The sequence below is a fragment of the Bufo bufo genome, chromosome 1 (genome assembly GCF_905171765.1).
Source record: "Bufo bufo chromosome 1, aBufBuf1.1, whole genome shotgun sequence".
Lineage (NCBI taxonomy): Eukaryota > Metazoa > Chordata > Amphibia > Anura > Bufonidae > Bufo > Bufo bufo.
Window position 1 is genome coordinate 633,197,769 of NC_053389.1, and position 18,999 is coordinate 633,216,767.

At 45.9% G+C, this 18,999-nt stretch overlaps 1 protein-coding gene across 1 annotated transcript in view; it reads left to right on the forward strand.

Annotated features, from left to right (window-relative positions):
• LOC120985738 (proprotein convertase subtilisin/kexin type 5-like) overlaps nucleotides 1–12,651 on the forward strand; it is a 182,357-nt gene extending 169,706 nt beyond the window's left edge. Inside the window, exons 15-16 of the mRNA XM_040413843.1 lie at nucleotides 8,762–8,933; nucleotides 11,641–12,651. Coding sequence (XP_040269777.1) covers nucleotides 8,762–8,933; nucleotides 11,641–12,041 — 573 coding nt within the window. The 3' untranslated portion in view covers nucleotides 12,042–12,651. The remainder of the gene's footprint in view (nucleotides 1–8,761; nucleotides 8,934–11,640) is intronic.
• The last annotated feature ends 6,348 nt before the right edge of the window (nucleotides 12,652–18,999 follow it).

Sequence of the window (18,999 nt, forward strand, 5' to 3'; positions counted from 1 at the left end):
AAACAAACAAACAAAAAACACCTTGTAAATATCCCATAGCTCCAGCACCTACAGTCATGTGGACCCTGGTAATTTTTGTTAACTGGTTCTGCAGCCATGTATGTATATTCATGTAACCGCTGCAGCCAATCACTGGCCTCGTGGTGATGTTAGCAGCATGTGTGGCTAGTGATTGGTTGCAGTGGTTATGTGAATGTATGTCACAGTAAATGAAGGGTGGTAGGAGAGTATTTTTTTTATGTTATCACATTTTCTGCAGATATGCTAATTTTTGACACTCCCAGACAACCCCATCTAATATATATTGTATGCATTCATACAAAATATATAGAATTTTGTAACACACGAGAATAGAATATCTTAGTAGACTTAAAGAGTAACTAAACCTTTGATACAATTTTTATTATGTTGTCTCTAATGCCGTAATAAAACTATTTCTAAAATACTTTATTAATCGATTTTCTATTTTTATGACCCTTTTACTTCCTTAAAGCGCACCATTCCCTTACTAACTCCTGGCATAGCACATGGGTACCCTGTACCCATGTACTATGCCAGGATTAGCTGAGCGGAGCGGGCTCCTGCTTCTGCCTGTTCCGCTAAGCTAAGAGAACTTCATGTCGGCTCTTAGCTTAGCGGTGCAGGCAGGAGCCCGCTCCACTCAGCTAATCCTGGCATAGTACATGGGTACAGGGTACCCATGTGCTATGCCAGGAGTTAGTAAGGGAATGGTGCACTTTAAGGAAGTAAAAGGGTCATAAAAATAGAAAATCGATTAATAAAGTATATTAGAAATAGTTTTATTAGGGCATTAGGGACAGCACATTAAAACTGTAACAAAGGTTTAGTTACTCTTTAACCACCTCAGGACCGGCGTACGCAGGATTGCGTCCTGGCGGCGGCCCTGTTATTCCTCCTGGACGCGCCGATGCGTCCTCTCGCGAGACGCGAGATTACGCGCACAGCCGGCCCGCGCATGCGCATTGCGGGCCGGCAAAAGTTAAAGGAGTATTTCGTCACCAGCCTGCCAGCCAATGATCATCGCTGGCAGGTTGGTGATTTTCAAAAAATCAAATCAGAAGCCATCTAACACCTTATATTTATAAATATAATGTGTTAAATGGCTTCTGTGCTCCTCTGCTGGTCCTTTTCGTCGGTTGGTCCCAGCAGAGGAGCACACATCACTGTGAGTACACCAAACACTACACTTAGCCCCAGATCACCCCCCATCACCCCAATTAACCCCTTGATCACCCCTGTCAATCACTAGTGAAAGAGAAAAAAGTGATCAGTGTAAACTGTCACTTTTTTTTCCACTAGTATTGACGGTTAGGTTTTAGGTTAGTTTAGGCCCCTTTGTTAGGTAGTTAGCGTCGGTTAGCGCCCAGCCCACCACACTGCAGTCGCTGATTAGCGTATCGCTAATCAGCATTGGTACTTTTATAGTATCTGTAAGTGATCAGAACTGATCACAGTCAGATCTATAATAGTATTAGTGTCACCTTAGCTTGCCCTCCACCCAAAACGCAGTGTTTGCCCGATGAGGCCTGATCGGTCGCCCACACGTGCATTCACCCACGCCCGCCCCGCCGCAGTGACAAAAAAAAATATATATTTTATTATCACTGCGCAATCACTTTACAAGCGCTGCGGCGATAGAAAAATCAGTTTTGATATTTTTTAGCAATCGCAGCGGCTTCCAGGACTTCGCTAGCCTCCCATTTGTAAGACAGGCTTGCGTTTTTTTCTTGGGTAGTCTCAGGGAATACCCCCTAAATTTAGTTGACCAAATGGCAAATAAGGGGTATTCTTCTGAAGAGGCCTACAGGATTCTGACCCAGTCGGATGAGGAATGGGAACCCTCATCTGACGAATCCAGCGGGTCAGAATACGAACCTGTAGAAAGCAGTGGCAGTCTGACCCAAAGTTCGGACGATGAGGTTGAGGTCCCTGATACCACCAGGTGTACCCAGCCCCGTGTTGCTAGACCACCGGTTGTGCAGGATCCGCTTCAAGGGCAGCAGAGTGGGGCTGGCGCTGTCGGATTACGTGGTGAGGCATACACCAGCAGTGCAGCCCATCCTGGACCTAGTACCAGCACTGCCGTAGAACATGGTGAAGTGGCGAGCACCAGAAGGGCAGTTGAAGCTGGTACGGTGGCACGTTCATTAGTTCCCCCGTCGCAGCCCGTAGAGCCCTTAGTTCCCCCGCACAGACAGGCCCGTAGAGCCCTTAGAGTCCCTGAGGTGCTGGCAAACCATGATTGGCAGCCCCCAACTTCAGCCGCACCAGTAGTTCCCCCTTTCACCGCCCAGTCTGGAGTTCGGGTTGAGACAGCTCAGATCGGATCGGCACTGTTTTTTTTTTAGCTGTTCTTGACTGCGGAGCTCTTGGACTTAGTCGTGGCAGAAACAAACCGATATGCCACTCAATTTATAGCCGCCAACCCGGGAAGTTTTTATGCCCAGTCTTTCCGGTGGAAACCCGTCCAAGTTTCCGAATTTAAAACTTTTCTGGGCCTTCTCCTCAACATGGGCCTGACAAAAAAGCATGAATTGCGGTCATATTGGTCCACGAACCCAATTCATCACATGCCCATGTTCTCTGCTGCCATGTCCAGGACACGATTTGAGACCATCCTGCGTTTCCTGCACTTTAGTGACAACAGCACCTCTCGTCCCAGAGGCCACCCAGCTTTTGACCGCCTCCACAAAATTCGGCCCCTCATAGACCACTTTAACACCAAATTTGCAGATTTGTATACCCCTGAGCAAAACATCTGCATAGACGAGTCCCTTATACATTTTACCGGGTGCCTTGGCTTCAAACAATACATCCCAAGCAAGCGTGCCCGGTATGGGGTCAAATTGTATAAGCTCTGTGAAAGGGCCACAGGCTATACGCACAAATTTCGAGTCTATGAGGGCAAAGATCAGACCCTGGAGCTGGTCGGTTGCCCTGACTACCTGGGGAGCAGTGGGAAGACAGTCTGGGACTTGGTGTCACCCTTATTTGGCAAGGGGTACCATCTTTATGTGGACAATTTCTACACAAGTGTGCCCCTCTTCAGGCATTTGTGTTTAGAACAGATTGGCTGCTGTGGCACCGCGCGACCTAGTCGCCGGGGCTTCCCCCAACGGCTCATTACCACCTGTCTTGCAAGGGGGGAGAGGGCTGCCTTGTGTAACGAAGAACTGCTCGCGATGAAATGGAGAGACAAGCGTGACGTTTACATGCTCTCCTCCATTCTCGCAGACACGACAATCCAAATAGAACGAGCAACCTGTGTCATTGAAAAGCCCCTCTCGGTCCACGACTATAATTTGCTCATGGGAGGGGTGGACTTCAATGACCAGATGTTGGCTCCTTATTTACTTTCTCGCAGGACCAGACGCTGGTATAAGAAGGTGTCTGTATATTTAATTAATTTGGCTCTGTATAATAGTTTTGTTCTCTACAGTAAGGCTGGGAGAACAGGATCCTTCCTCAATGTCGTTGCTGGTACCTCAAACCAACCGCCACCCCGAAAAAAATATCGTGTCTGTAGCAGGAGTGGAATAAGGTGTGACACCCGCTATTTCTGTCCTGACTTCTCTGACCACCCTGCCCTATGCTTAGGGGAGTGTTTCCGGAAGTACCACACACAGGTACACTATTAGCATAGCATTGCGTGACACAGGACAGGCACACAGGGCTCTTAGGGCCCTTTCACTCACAGCTGCTGCAAACCTCTCCTTTCACCTGGGACAAAGTGCATAATGTACTTCGCCACATCTCTGGGCGATTTGCGCTTTGCGCATTGTCCCATGGGGAAGGATAGGTTTGTCCTATAAAGGTAAAAAACAAAAAACAAAAAAAAATCACCGGTAAGCAAAAAAGTTAATGTTCTGTTCCAAAAGTTCAATAAAGTTTATAAAAGTTAATGTTCTGTTCAAATATTATATAAAGTTAATGTTAATAAATTTATTGCGTTGCAGCCTGTTTATTTTTTTTTTTACCTTCTAGGTGGACCAACCGATGAACCAGCTGCAGCACTGATGTGCATTCTGACAGAAGCATTGCGCTGCTGTCAGATTACACAAAAGTCGGTGTATGCGGCGCTGCAAGACGAGATTTCTCCTCTGCAGTAAAAAAGATAAGTTTGCCAAGGCTTATGAGCTGAGGGGCGGTGTTCATATGCTTTGGCAAACACTTTGTATATAAAAAAAATTATAAAAAAAATCCCGGCAATGATTTATTCATCCACATCGATTTATGTGAATGGAGAAATCGGTTTTGCCAGGGCATATGGGCTGAGTGGGTTTGGATGTTGGGCGGAGCTCCTATGTCCTGGCAGACGCCTTTCCCCTCCTTTTTTATTTTTGGCAGAGATTTTTTCATCCACATTGATTGATGCGAATGAAGAAATCTGTGCCATTCATTTTTTCTTTCAGCCCAGAGGCTGAACGAAAAAAATAAATCTCATTACCCGTATGCTCAATATAAGGAGAATAGCAGAAACTCCTAATGCTGGCCATACATGTAATGATTGCGGAGACCCTCAAATGCCAGGGCAGTACAAACACCCCACAAATTACCCCATTTTGGAAAGAAGACACCCCAAGGTATTCGCTGAGGGGAATATTGAGTCCATGAAAGATTGAACTTTTTGTCCCAAGTTAGCGGAAAGTGAGACTTTGCGAGAAAAAAAAATAAAAAATCAATTTCCACTAACTTGTGCCCAAAAAAATAATCTTCTATGAACTCGCCATGCCCCTCATGGAATACCTTGGGGTGTCTTCTTTCCAAAATGGGGTCACATGTGGGGTATTTATACTGCCCTGGCATTTTAGGGGCCCTAAAGCGTGAGAAGTAATTTGGAATCCAAATGCGTAAAAAATGCCCTGTGAAATCCTAAAGGTACTCTTTAGAATTTGGGCCCCTTTGCGCACCTAGGCTGCAAAAAAGTGTCACACATGTGGTATCGCCGTACTCAGGTGAAGTTGGGCAATGTGTTTTGGGGTGTCTTTTTACATATACCCATGTTGGGTGAGAGAAATATCTCTCTAAAATGACAACTTTGTATAAAAAAATGGGAAAAGTTGACTTTTAGAGAGATATTTCTCTCACCAAGCATGGGTATATGTAAAAATACACCCCAAAACACGTTGACCTACTTCTTCTGAGTATGGCGGTACCACATGTGTGACACTTTTTTGCAGCCTAGGTGCCCAAAGGGGCCCAAATTCTAAAGAGCACCTTTAGGATTTCACAGGGCATTTTTTAGGCATTTCGATTCCAGACTTCTTCTCACGCTTTAGGTCCCCTAAAATGCCAGGGCAGTATAAATACCCCACATGTGACCCCATTTTGGAAAGAAGACACCCCAAGCTATTTTGTGGGCATAGTGAGTTCATGGACGTTTTTATTTTTTGTCACACGTTAGTGGAATATGAGACTTTAGAAAAAATAAAAATAAAAAATAATCATCATTTTCCGCTAACTTGTGCCAAAAAAAAAAAAATTCTAGGAACTCACCATGCCCCTCACGGAATACCTTGGGGTGTCTTCTTTCCAAAATGGGGTCACTTGTGAGGTATTTATACTGCCCTGGCATTTTAGGGACCTAAAGCGTGAGAAGAAGTCTGGAATCCAAATGCCTAAAAAATGCCTTGTGAAATCCTAAAGGTGCTCTTTAGAATTTGGGCCCCTTTGCGCACCTAGGCTGCAAAAAAGTGGGTATATGTAAAAATACACGCCAAAACACATTGCCCTACTTCTCCTGAGTACGGCGATACCACATGTGTGACACTTTTTTGCAGCCTAGGTGCCCAAAGGTGCCCAAATTCTAAAGAGCACCTTTAGGATTTCACAAGGCATTTTTTAGGCATTTGGATTCCAGACTTCTTCTCACGCTTTAGGTCCCCTAAAATGCCAGGGCAGTATAAATACCCCACATGTGACCCCATTTTGGAAAGAAGACACCCCAAGGTATTTCGTGATGGGCATAGTGAGTTCATGGAAGTTTTTATTTTTTGTCATACGTTAGTGGAATATGAGACTTTAGAAAAAATAAAAATAAAAAATAATCATCATTTTCCGCTAACTTGTGACAAAAAATAAAAACTTCTATGAACTCACTGTGCCCATGAACTCACCTTAGGGTGTCTACTTTCCAAAATGGGGTAATTTGTGGGGTGTTTTCACTGTCTGGGCATTGTAGAACCTCAGGAAATATGACAGGTGCTCAGAAATTCAGAGCTGCTTCAAAATGCGAAAATTCACATTTTTGTACCATAGTTTGTAAACGCTATAACTTTTGTGCAAACCAATAAATATACACTTATTGCATTTTTTTATCAAAGACATGTAGAACAATAAATTTAGAGAAAAATTTATATAGAAATGTAGTGTTATTTGAAAAATTTTACAACAGAAAGTGAAAAATGTCATTTTTTTGCAAAAATTTGGGTCAATTTCGATTAATAACAAAAAAAGTTAAAAATGTCAGCAGCAATGAAATACCACCAAATGAAAGCTCTATTAGTGAGAAGAAAAGGAGGTAAAATTCATTTGGGTTGTAAGTTGTATGACCGAGCAATAAACCGTGAAAGTAGTGTAGTGCAGAATTGTAAAAAGTGGTCTGGTCATTAAGGGGGTTTAAGCTAGGGGAGCTGAGGTGGTTAATTAATCCATTCAATGGTATGCCAGGAGCCCCCCCCCCCCCCCCCAAATCTGGTGTGTACAGGTATTCATCCTTTGAATCAGTGGCAGTGCGAGTGTCAGACCAAGTTCTGATCAGATATCGATGGGCTATCCGTGTGCGCTCCGTGGCCGTATTGCGGACCACTCCGTGTGCATTCCGCATCACGGATACGGACCCATTCACTTCAATGGGTCCGCAAATCCTGAGATGCGGAATGGTGCGGAATGGAACCCCATGGAAGCACTACGGAGTGCTTCCGTGGGGTTTCTTCCCGTACTTCCGTTTTGCAAAAAGATAGAAAATGTCCTATCTTTTTGCGGAACGGCTGGATCGCGGACCCATTAAAGTGAATGGGTCTGCGATCCGCTGCGGCTGCTCCATGGACGGTGTTCGTGCATTGTGGCTCGCATTTTGCGAGCCGCAGCATGACCACGGGGCGCACACGTTCGTGTGCAGGAAGCCTAAGACTTTATGTACATAAAACTTGATTTAAAAAAAACTCTTGTAGACACTACAGTCACATTTAATAAACTCTATAGCTAGCAATACTTTCAGTATTCCACTAGATGGCACACTGTACGAAGTAATAAGACTAAATCCCACAGTTTTTTCTATTTCTGTGAATGAACTGAATGTTAGGCTGCACAAAGCAGAATAGTTAGGGAGAATTTATATGGGCAGATTTGTTGCACAGTTGTCAGCATCTGCTTCAGTCTTCTGAATTTATAACATACTAGCAGAAGCACCCAGCTTCGCACGGGTATATTTAATCTATTTCATTTAATGTTTCTGTGTGTCGTTAAAAGATATCCTCCATAACAGTGACATCTGCAGCACCCCGCCCCTTTAACAGTGAACTTCATCAGTTCCCCACCCCTTAACGCTGCCCCCCCCCCCCCAAAGTGCCCCGCCACTTTAAAATGGGACCTCCACAGCAGCCCATCCCCTTAACTTTGACCTTCACAGCAGCCCGCCCCTTTAACAGTGAGTTTCACAGCACCCTGCCCCCTTAACAGTGACCTCCACAGCGCCCCCCCTTTAACAGTAACCTCCAGAGTGCCCGTTCCTTTTAACAGTGAGCACCACAGAGCCGCCTCTTTAACAGTAACCTCCACAGTGCCCACCCCTTTAACAGTGACCTCCACAGCTCCTGCCCCTTTAACAGTGATTTCCACTGTGTCGGACCCTCTAACAGTGACCTCCACAATGCCCTCCCCTTTTAACAGTGACCTCCACAGCGCTGCCCCTTTAACAATGATCTCGATAGTGCCTGCCCCTTTAATACTGACCTCCATAGTGCCCGCCCCTTCAACAGTGACCTCCAGAGTGCCCGCCCCTTCAACAGTGACCTCCAGAGTGCCCGTCCCTTCAACAGTGAACTCCACAGTGTCCGCCCCTTTAACAGTGAATTCCACAGTGCCTGCCCCTTTAACAGTGAATTCCACAGTGCCTGCACCTTTAACAGTGAACTCCACAGCGCCCGTCCATTTAATAGTGGCCCCTGCCCCCCATGCATGTAGCAGTGTAGTTGTGCCGTAATACGTCATATGACTAAATATTTAAGGATCTGCGAACTGCTAAAACCTATGATCAGTTCTTATGGCAACCACCTGGAGTAGGACCTGCGAGCTTCTATTGGCTAATAAGGGACATGTGACCGTGTAAATGGTGGTTCGGATTTAAGTGAAAGGCTTGCTGGCGTCTATTGGCTAATGCAGGTAATTTTTTGGGAATATCTCAGGAACGGTACGTCCTTTAGAGCTGAGACCCAGTCTAAAACCTTCCCGGACACCTGATGTACCTGTGTGCTAAATTTGGTAAAAATCGGTCCAGTCGTTTGGTTCGCGCATAAAGAACGTACAGACAAACTCATTTTTATTTATATATATATATATATATAAAAACAACAGGTTATATTACTTTTTACTGTTCTTTTCATGTTCTACAGTATATGGCTTTTGATTTTTTTTTATATTTCTTCATAGAGATAAATGCATTGAAGACAAACTTCAATATTTAAAACTTTATAAGTTTTGAAATTGAAATATGACATTCTGTTTTTTATTTTTGCTGCAGGGTGTGTGTCAGCCATGTGATTCTTCCTGTAGACATTGCTCTGGTCCTGGATCTGATCACTGTATATCTTGTGAAAGTAATACTGCATGGTCTCCTGAAGAAATGAGATGTATTAACTGTTGTGATTCACAGACTGATCAAAATGACTGCTGTTTTTGTGACCTAAATTCAGGTATGTACGGATAGCACACTATATTTAGCTGCATCATACAACTCCGACCAGATGTTAAGTTAACATTTTCCTGCCACCTTTGAGGGACCTAGAGGTTTCTGACAGCTATCTTTCATGGTCTAACTAATAAAAAACAAAAAACATCTTTAGATGCGCTACACAATCACTGTCAGAATGGAGTGCATACAGGTGACCAATAAAATGCATTCTGCATTTCCCAAGCACTTTAATAAAATTGTGTATGGAGATAGTTGTGAGCAGGAAGTGGACAACCCACATATGGTATTCATGGCATATCCTGTAAAGGGTGAGCTCACATGCAACAGCCACAGTATGGCCAAAAAGTGCATCAGAAAGCATTTTACGGCAAAATGGTGCAATTTCACAGATAAACAGACAATCAATTTGAAAACAATGTTGATTTTTGGTAAAGCCGCATATCAGCATCGTTTTTGGACACAAAGTCCTGCCCAGGATTAATTCATCTCATTATATATGTACTCTTAAGGCTACTTTCACACCTGCGTTCGGGTGTCCGCTCGTGAGCTCCGTTTGAAGGGGCTCACAAGCGGCCCCGAACGCAGCCGTTCAGCTCTAATGCATTCTCAGTGGAGGCGGATCCACTGAGAATGCATCCGTCTGGCGGCGTTCAGCCTCCGCTCCGCTCAGCGAGCGGACACCTGAACGCTGCTTGCAGCGTTCGGGTGTTCGCCTGGCCGTGCGGAGGCGAGCGGATCCGTCCAGACTTACAATGGAAGTCAATAGGGACGGATCCGCTTGAAGATGACACCATATGGCTCAATCTTCAAGCGGATCCGTCCCCCATTGACTTTCAATGTAAAGTCTGGACGGATCCGCTCAGGCTACTTTCAGACTTAGAAATTTTTCTAAGTTATAATGCAGACGGATCCGTTCTGAACATCAGACGGACCCGCTCTGAACGGCAGTGTGAAAGTACTTTCACACCTGCGTTAGGTGCGGATCCGTCTGGTATCTGCACAGACGGATCCGCACCTATAATGCAAACGCTTAGATCCGTTTAGAACGGATCCGTTTGCATTACCATGATAATGCAAACGGATCCGTTTTGACTTTACATTGAAAGTCAATGGGGGACGGATCCGTTTGAAAATTGAGCCATATTGTGTCAACTTCAAACGGATCCGTCCCCATTGACTGACTAACTACTTTCACACTAGCTTTCGGAGTGGGTCCGTCTGATGTTTCATCAGACGGATCCGCTCCTATAATGCAGACGTTTGCATCCGTTCAGAACGGATCCATCTGCATTATAACTTAGAAAAATTTCTAAGTCTGAAAGTAGCCTGAGCGGATCCGTTCAGACTTTACATTGAAAGTCAATGGGGGACGGATCCAATTGAAGATTGAGCCATATAGTGTCATCTTCAAGCGGATCCGTCTCCATTGACTTACATTGTAAGTCTGGACGGATCCGCTCGCCTCCGCACGGCCAGGCGGACACCCAAACGCTGCAAGCAGCGTTCAGGTGTCCGCTCACTGAGCGGAGCGGAGGCTGAACGCTGGCAGGCGGATGCATTCTCAGCGGATCCTCCTCCACTGAGAAGTCATTAGAGCTGAACGGCTGCGTTCAGGGCCGCTTGTGAGCCCCTTCAAACGGAGCTCACGAGCGGACACCTGAACGCAGGTGTGAAAGTAGCCTAAGGCTACTTTCACACTAGCGTTCGGGGCTCCGCTTGTGAGTTCCGTTTGAAGGCTCTCACAAGCGGCCCCGAACGGATCCGTACGGCCCCAATGCATTCTGAGTGGATGCGGATCCGCTCAGAATGCCTCAGTCTGGCACCGCTTGGCCTCCGTTCCGCTCAGCAGGCGGACACCCGAACGCAGCTTGCAGCGTTCGGGTGTCCGCCTGGCCGTGCGGAGCCAAACGGATCCGTCCAGACTTACAATGTAAGTCAATGGGGACGGATCTGTTTGAAGTTGACACAATATGGCTCAATAAGCGTTTGCATTATAGGTGCGGATCCGTCTGTGCAGATACCAGACGGATCCGCACCTAACGCAGGTGTGAAAGTAGCCTTACATTGTAAGTCTGGACGGATCCGTTTGCCTCCGCACGGCCAGGCGGACACCCGAACGCTGCAAGCTGCGTTCAGGGGTCTGCCTGCTGAGCGGAGCGGAGGACAAACGGTGCCAAACTGATGCATTCTGAGCGGATCTGCATCCACTCAGAATGCATTAGGGCTGGACGGATCCGTTCGGGGCCGCTTGTGAGAGCCTTCAAACGGAACTCACAAGCGGAGCCCTGAACGCTAGTGTGAAAGTAGCCTTAGGCTCAGTTCACACCTGAGCGTTTTACAGCGCGTTCCTACGCGCTGTAAAACGCTCAACAATGAGAAACCAATGCTTCCCTATGGGAATGGTTCTCACCTGGGCGTTTTACAGCGCGTACGATCGCGCTGTAAAACGCCCGACGCTCAAACAAGTACAGGAGCGTTTTTTTGGGCGCTTGTCGCGCGTTCCCGTACATAGACTTTCGGGAACGCGCGACACTGTGTGTACACTTGTCTCTGTATGCGCGCTTGTAAACGCCCGTACAATCGCGCATACAGAGCGCTCCTTTCAGAACGCTCAGGTGTGAACTGAGCCTAAGAGTACAGCCTTCTGTACATGAGCTAGAAAAAAGGTGATGAAAGAATATGCAGTGATGATATGTTTTTCATTGCAGTACTGTGCATAAAGCATCTACAGTTTGAAGCTGAGCAAGTTGCTCTGAAGAACTTAAAGTTTCCAGCCAGCTCCAAAGTTTCAAATTTTTCCTTTGCAGCCCCTGTTTTGGTCTCATTACTATTGATAAGCACCATTGCTCTCATAAGCATGTGGCAGGCCAAATCCAAGAAGATGCTTTGCTGGAAGCAGAGCTATGAAAGACTAGAATGTAGTCCTCAAGCTGTGTCACGCGAAGAAGAAGACCGTAAACATGGATATGATGCCGAAGAGGAAAGTTTAGATGAATGTGATGTAGTATATAGTACAAAAGATGGGACTGTGTATAAGAAGCTTCCTTTCAAGCTACACAGAGCTGAAAATGATCTACTGAATGAGCTGGATTGTATAAACAATGTATAGTAGATACTGTTAGTATGATTCTAGGACGATTTCCATCAGTGGACATCTTTTATAGCAAGCACAGTACAAATTTAGTGTCTGGTTGAAATCTCTGGACATGTCACACATCAGTTTTTTTGTCACCATTGCATGTATTATTAGGCCTGCAAATTACTTTTTCTGAGAAAATCTGGAAGATATGGGATGTGCCAAGAAGACTACTTTTTTAAATCACTGTTAATCCCAAAAAGGGCAGATTAAGGATGGCAAAGGGGGCTGTTGATCAGTGGTCTTTCTTCCTAGTTTTCTTCACTGCTTCCCAGACACTCCACGCAGCAACACAAGTGATTTTGAAGACAGTGTTACTTGTACTATATGTCACACAGGAGGTGATAACACAATGTTCACTACAGGTCAGCGCTCCATTCTTCATTTCATGTGTACAACACGGCTTTAAAAGAAAACTATTGCAACACAATACAATGTAACGATGTTTCACATTGAAAAACATTGCTGTTACATTACTTGCCATAAGATGGCAGCATGTTAGCATAACCTGGAGCTATATGCTGGCAACATTTACTATATTTATGGTTCATGCAAATGAACGTTATTTGGTTCTGAGTCTGAGACGCATTTTTTGCAGCTCAGGTGGGGACCCATTCACTTCAGTGGGGCCGCAAAGGATGTGGACAGCACTCCGTGTGCTGTCTGCATCCGTTGCTCCGTTCTGTGGGGTCGCAAAAAAAAAAATATATAACATGTCCTATCCTTGTCCGTTTTGCAGACAAAAATAAGCATTTCTATTATGAGTGACCGGTTCCGTTCTGAAAATTGCGGAATGCACACAGGCAGAATCCGTGCTTTGTGGATCAAAAATTTGAGCACCGCAAAACACTGCATGGTTGTGTGCATGTGCTCTAAAGTTGTTCTTTTTAGTATTTTAACAAATATTTCAGATCATAAGTAACATATTCTTTTTTGAATGTCCTTTAAATACACATTTTTGTTCTCTTACGCTTGCAGTGACAATTATTATATAACATCTCTGTGTATAGTGTTGAGAGAACTTGTGTTTTAAGTTCGGCGTCTAAAGTTCGGGTTATCGAAGAATCGCGTTATGGATTCTAAATTCCGTTATGGTCCGTGGTAGCGGAATCCATAACGTGATTCTTCGATAACGCGAACTTTAGACGCCGAACTTAAAACACAAGTTTGGTCAACACTATCTGTGTATAAAGAATAAATAAATTACAGATTGCTACTAAAACATTCATGTACTACTGAACTATTTGTAATGGTGACAATATTAAATGTATATAGTTTATTAGTCACTTTTTGTACTTTTTTTTTCTCTTGAATACATTTTGTATTGTATCTAATTTAAGTCTATCAGCAGTTTCCCCTTTACATACTCCGTGTCTAATTCTCAGTAGAGATGTCCCGAACTATTCGCCGGCGAACATAGCTTGTTCGCGTTCGCCACGGCGGGCGAACATATGCGATGTTCGGTCCGCCCCCTATTCGTCATCATTGAGTAAACTTTGACCCTGTACCTCACAGTCAGCAGACACATTCCAGCCAATCAGCATCATACCCTCCCTCCCAGACCCTCCCACCTCCTGGACAGCATCCATTTTAGATTCATTCGGAAGCTGCATTCTTAGTGAGAGGAGGGACAGTGTAGCTGCTGCTGATTTAATAGGGAAATCGATAGCTAGGCTAGTGTATTCAGTGTCCACTACAGTCCTGAAAGACTCATCTGATCTCTGCTGTAAGGACAGCACCCCAAACAGCCCTTTTTAGGGCTAGAACATCAGTCTGCTTTTTTTTCTTTTCCTGTGTAATCTAATTGCAGTTGCCTGCCAGCGTGTGTGTCAGGCTCACAGCGTATACTGTGCCCACTTGCCCAGTGCCACCACTCATATCTGGTGTCACAGTAGCTTGCATTTAAAAAAAATATATACCTTTTTGACTGTGATATAATAGCAGTCAGTTGCCTGCACGCGCGTGTGTGTTTCATGCCCTGCAAGTGCATAGTGTCACCAGCGCAACTCATATCTGGTGTCACATTAGATTACATTTAAAGAAAAACAACAATTTTGACTGTGAATAAATAGCAGTCAGTTGCCTGCACGCATGTGTGTGTTTCATGCCCTGCAAGTGCATAGTGTCACCAGCGCAACTCATATCTGGTGTCACATTAGATTACATTTAAAGAAAAACAACAATTTTGACTGTGAATAAATAGCAGTCAGTTGCCTGCACGCGTGTGTGTGTTTCAGGCCATGCATGTGCATAGTGTCACCAGCGCAACTCATATCTGGTGTCACAGTAGATTACATTTAAAAAAAATAAAACTTTTTGACTGTGAAATAATAGCAGTCAGTTGCCTGCACGTGTGTGTGTTTCAGGCCCTGCAAGTGCATAGTGTCACCAGCGCAACTCATATCTGGTGTTACAGTAGATTACATTTTTAGAAAAACAACAATTTTGACTGTGAATAAATAGCAGTCAGTTGCCTGCACGCGTGTGTGTGTTTCAGGCCCTGCAAGTGCATAGTGTCACCAGCGCAACTCATATCTGGTGTCACATTAGATTACATTTAAAGAAAAACAAAAATTTTGACTGTGAATAAATAGCAGTCAGTTACCTTCACGCGTGTGTGTGTTTCAGGCCCTGCATGTGCATAGTGTCACCAGCGCAACTCATATCTGGTGTAACAGTAGATTACATATAAAAAAAAATTGACTGTGAAATAATAGCAGTCAGTTGCCTGCACGTGTGTGTGTTTCAGTCCCTGCAAGTGCATAGTGTCACCAGCGCAACTCACATCTGGTGTTACAGTAGATTACATTTAAAAAAACAAAACAATTTTGACTGTGAATAAATAGCAGTCAGTTGCCTGCACGCGTGTGTGTTTTTCAGGCCCTGCAAGTGCATAGTGTCACCAGCACAACTCATATCTGGTGTCACATTAGATTACATTTAAAGAAAAACAACAATTTTGACTGTGAATAAATAGCAGTCAGTTGTCTGCACGTGTGTGTGTTTCGTGCCCTGCAAGTGCATAGTGTCACCAGTGCAACTCAAATCTTGTATCACAGTAGATTACATTTAAAAAATATATATAATTTTGACTGTGAAATAATAGCAGTCAGTTGCCTGCACGTGTGGGTGTTTTGTGCCCTGCAAGTGCATAGTGTCACCAGCGCAACTCAAATCTTTTGTCACAGTAGATTACATAAAAAAATATATAATAATTTTGACTGTGAAATAATATCAGTCAGTTGCCTGCACGCGTGTGTGTGTTTCTGGCCCTGCAAGTGCATAGTGTCACCAGCACAACTCATATCTGGTGTCAAAGTAGATTACATAAAAAATAAAAAATAAAAATTTTGACTGTGAAATAATAGCAGTCAGTTGCCTGCACGCGTGTGTGTGTTTCAGGCCCTGCAAGTGCATAGTGTCACCAGCGCAACTCATATCTGGTGTCACAGTAGATTACATTTTAAAAAACAACAACAATTTTGACTGTAATAGATTGAATAGCAGTTAATTGTCTGCAAGCGTGTGTGTCAGGCCTACAGCGTCTACTCTGCCAACTTCTGCCACTGCACAGTGCCACTCATATCTGGTGTCACAGTAGCTTGCACGCATAGTACAACTAAACTAATCTAAAAAAAAATAACAGGCAGAGGCAGGCCACCCCGCAGGGGCCGTCGTGGTCATGGTGCTGTGATTCCCTTTGGCCCTAGAATAATGCCCAGTGTTCAGAGGCCACGTACCCTGAACTCGAAAAGTTCTGAGGACATAGTTGACTGGCTAACACAGGACACCCAATCTTCTACAGCTTCCGCTCGGAACCTTGACGCACCATCCTCCTCCAGCTCAGCTTCGGGCACCTCTCAAGTTACCACTCGCCCGCCTGCCGCCACCACCAACACTAGCACAACAGCTGCTTCACTTGATCTGTCCTAGGAGTTATTTACACATCAGTTGGAAGAAATGAGTGATGTGCAACCATTATTGCCAGAGGATTTAGATAACAGGGATATGTCTCAGTCAGGCAGCATTACACACACATGGACGTACGGTGTGATGATGATGATGTTGTACCCGCTGCTGCTTCCTTTGCTGAGTTGTCAGATACAAGTGAAGCGGTTGATGATGACGATGTGTCCGTGGATGTCACGTGGGTGCCCGCTCGAAGAGAAGAAGAACAGGGGGAAAGTTCAGATGGGGAGACAGAGAGGAGGAGGAGACGAATTGGAAGCAGGGGGAGGTCGTCGCAAGGAGCTAGTGGCACAGTCAGACAGCATGAATCGGCACCCGGGGTCAGCCAGACAGCACGCCAATCAACGCATGCTGTTGCCACCACCAGAATGCCGTCATTGCAGAGATCATCAGTGTGGCATTTTTTTTGTGTGTCTGCCTCTGACAACAGTGATGTCATTTGCAACCTGTGCCAAAAGAAACAGAGTCATGGGAAGTCCAACACCCACCTAGGTACAACTGCTTTTGCAAAGGCACATGATCTCAAATCACAAACGCCTATGGGATCAACACATGAGTACAGGTAGCACACAAACTCAAAGCCACCATCCTCCTCCTGGTCCAGCATCTTCAGCCACGTCAACCACTGCTGTCCTCCTTGCCCCCTCTCAACCATCCGCCACTCCGTCTCTCTCCTTGAGCAGTTCCTGCTCATCTGCCCACAGTCAGGTGTCTGTCAAGGACATGTTTGAGCGTAAGAAGCCAATGTCACAAAGTCACCCCCTTGCCCGGCGTCTGACAGCTGGCTTGTCGGAACTCTTAGCCCGCCAGCTTTTACCATACAAGCTGGTGGAGTCTGAGGCCTTCCAAAAAGTTATAGCTATTGGGACACCGCAGTGGAAGGTACCCGGCCGAAATTTCTTTGCACAAAAGGCAATCCCCAACCTGTACTCGATTGTGCAAAAGGAAGTGATGGCATGTCTGGCACACAGTGTTGGGGCAAGGTTCCATCTGACCACTGATACCTGGTCTGCAAAGCACGGTCAGGGCAGGTATATCACCTACACTGTGCATTGGGTAAACCTGCTGACGGCTGCCAAGCATGTAATGCGTGGTTCTGCAGAGGAGTTGGTGACACCGCCACGACTTGCAGGCAGGCCTGCTGCCACCTCCTCTACTCCTCCTACTCCATCCTCTTCCATAACCTCCTCGGCTGAGTCCTCTTCTGCTGCTGCGTCTTCCTCCACATCAACTGCACCCCCCCCCCAGCTCCCCAGGGGCTATTCCACATCCCGGATACGACAGTGTCACGCCGTCTTGGGGTTGACTTGCCTGAAAGCAGAGAGTCACACCAGACCAGCACTCCTGTCCGCCCTGAATGCACAGGTTGATCAGTGGCTGACTCCACACCAACTGGAGATCGGCAAAGTGGTGTGCGAGAACGGAAGCAATTTGTTGGCGGCATTGAATTTGGGCAAGTTGACACATGTTCCGTGCATGACACATGTGTTGAATCTGATTGTACAACGCTTTGTGCATAAGTACCCAGGCTTACAGGACATCCTCAAGCAGGCCAGGAATGTGTGTGGCAATTTTAGGCGTTCCTACACGGCCATGGCGCACTTTTCAGATATCCAGCGGCGAAACAACATGCCAGTGAGGCGCTTGATTTGCGACAGCCCGACACGTTGGAATTCAACACTCCTAATGTTTGACCACCTGCTCCAACAAGAAAAAGCCATCAACGAGTATTTGTATGACCGGGGTGCTAGGACAGCCTCTGCGGATCTGGGAATTTTTTTTGCCACGTTACTGGACGCTCATGCGCAATGCCTGTAGGCTCATGCGTCCTTTTGAGGTGGTGACAAACCTAGTCAGTCGCACCGAAGGCACCGTCAGCGACATCATCCCATTTGTTTTCTTCCTGGAGCGTGCCCTGCGAAGAGTGCTGGATCAGGCCGTAGATGAGCGTGAAGAGGAAGAGTTGTGGTCACCATCACCACCAGAAACAGCCTTATCAGCATCGCTTGCTGGACCTGCGGCAACGCTGGAAGAGGAGTGTGAGGAAGAGGAGTCAAAGGAGGAATGTGGCTTTGAGGAGGAGGAGGAAGACCAACCACAGCAGGCATCCCAGGGTGCTCGTTGTCACCTATCTGGTACCCGTGGTGTTGTACGTGGCTGGGGGGAAGAACAGACTTTCAGCGAGATCACGGAGGACGAGGAACGGGACATGAGTAGCTCGGCATCCAACCTTGTGCAAATGGGGTCTTTCATGCGGTCATGCCGGTTGAGGGACCCTCGTATAAAAAGGCTGAGGGAGAACGACCTGTACTGGGTGGCCACGCTACTAGACCCCTGGTATAAGCAGAAAGTGCCTGAAATGTTACCAAATTACCGCAAGTCGGAAAGGATGCAGCATTTCCAAAATAAATTTAAAAGTATGCTTTACACAGCGTATAAGGGTGATGTCACAGCACAACGGGAATCTAACAGGGGAAGAGGTGAAAGTAATCCTCCTACCCCGACCACGCCGGCAAGGACAGGACGCTTTACAGACGTGATGTTGATGGAGGACATGCAGAGCTTTTTAAGTCCTATGCATCGCCACAGCCCTTCGGGGTCCACCCTCAGAGAACGACTCGACCGACAGGTAGCAGACTACCTTGCCTTAACTGCAGATATCGACACTCTGAGGAGCGATGAACCCCTTGACTACTGGGTGTGCAGGCTTGACCTGTGGCCTGAGCTATCCCAATTTGTGATAGAACTTCTGGCCTGCCCCGCTTCAAGTGTCCTGTCAGAAAGGACCTTCAGTGCAGCAGGAGGTATTGTCACTGAGAAGAGAAGTCGCCTAGGTCAAAAAAGTCTAGATTACCTCACCTTTATTAAGATGAATGAGGCATGGATCCCGAAGGGACTAACAGTGGGCGATACATTTGACTAATAAAGGCCTGGTGATGAGATGAGCTGCCTTGGGCTAAAA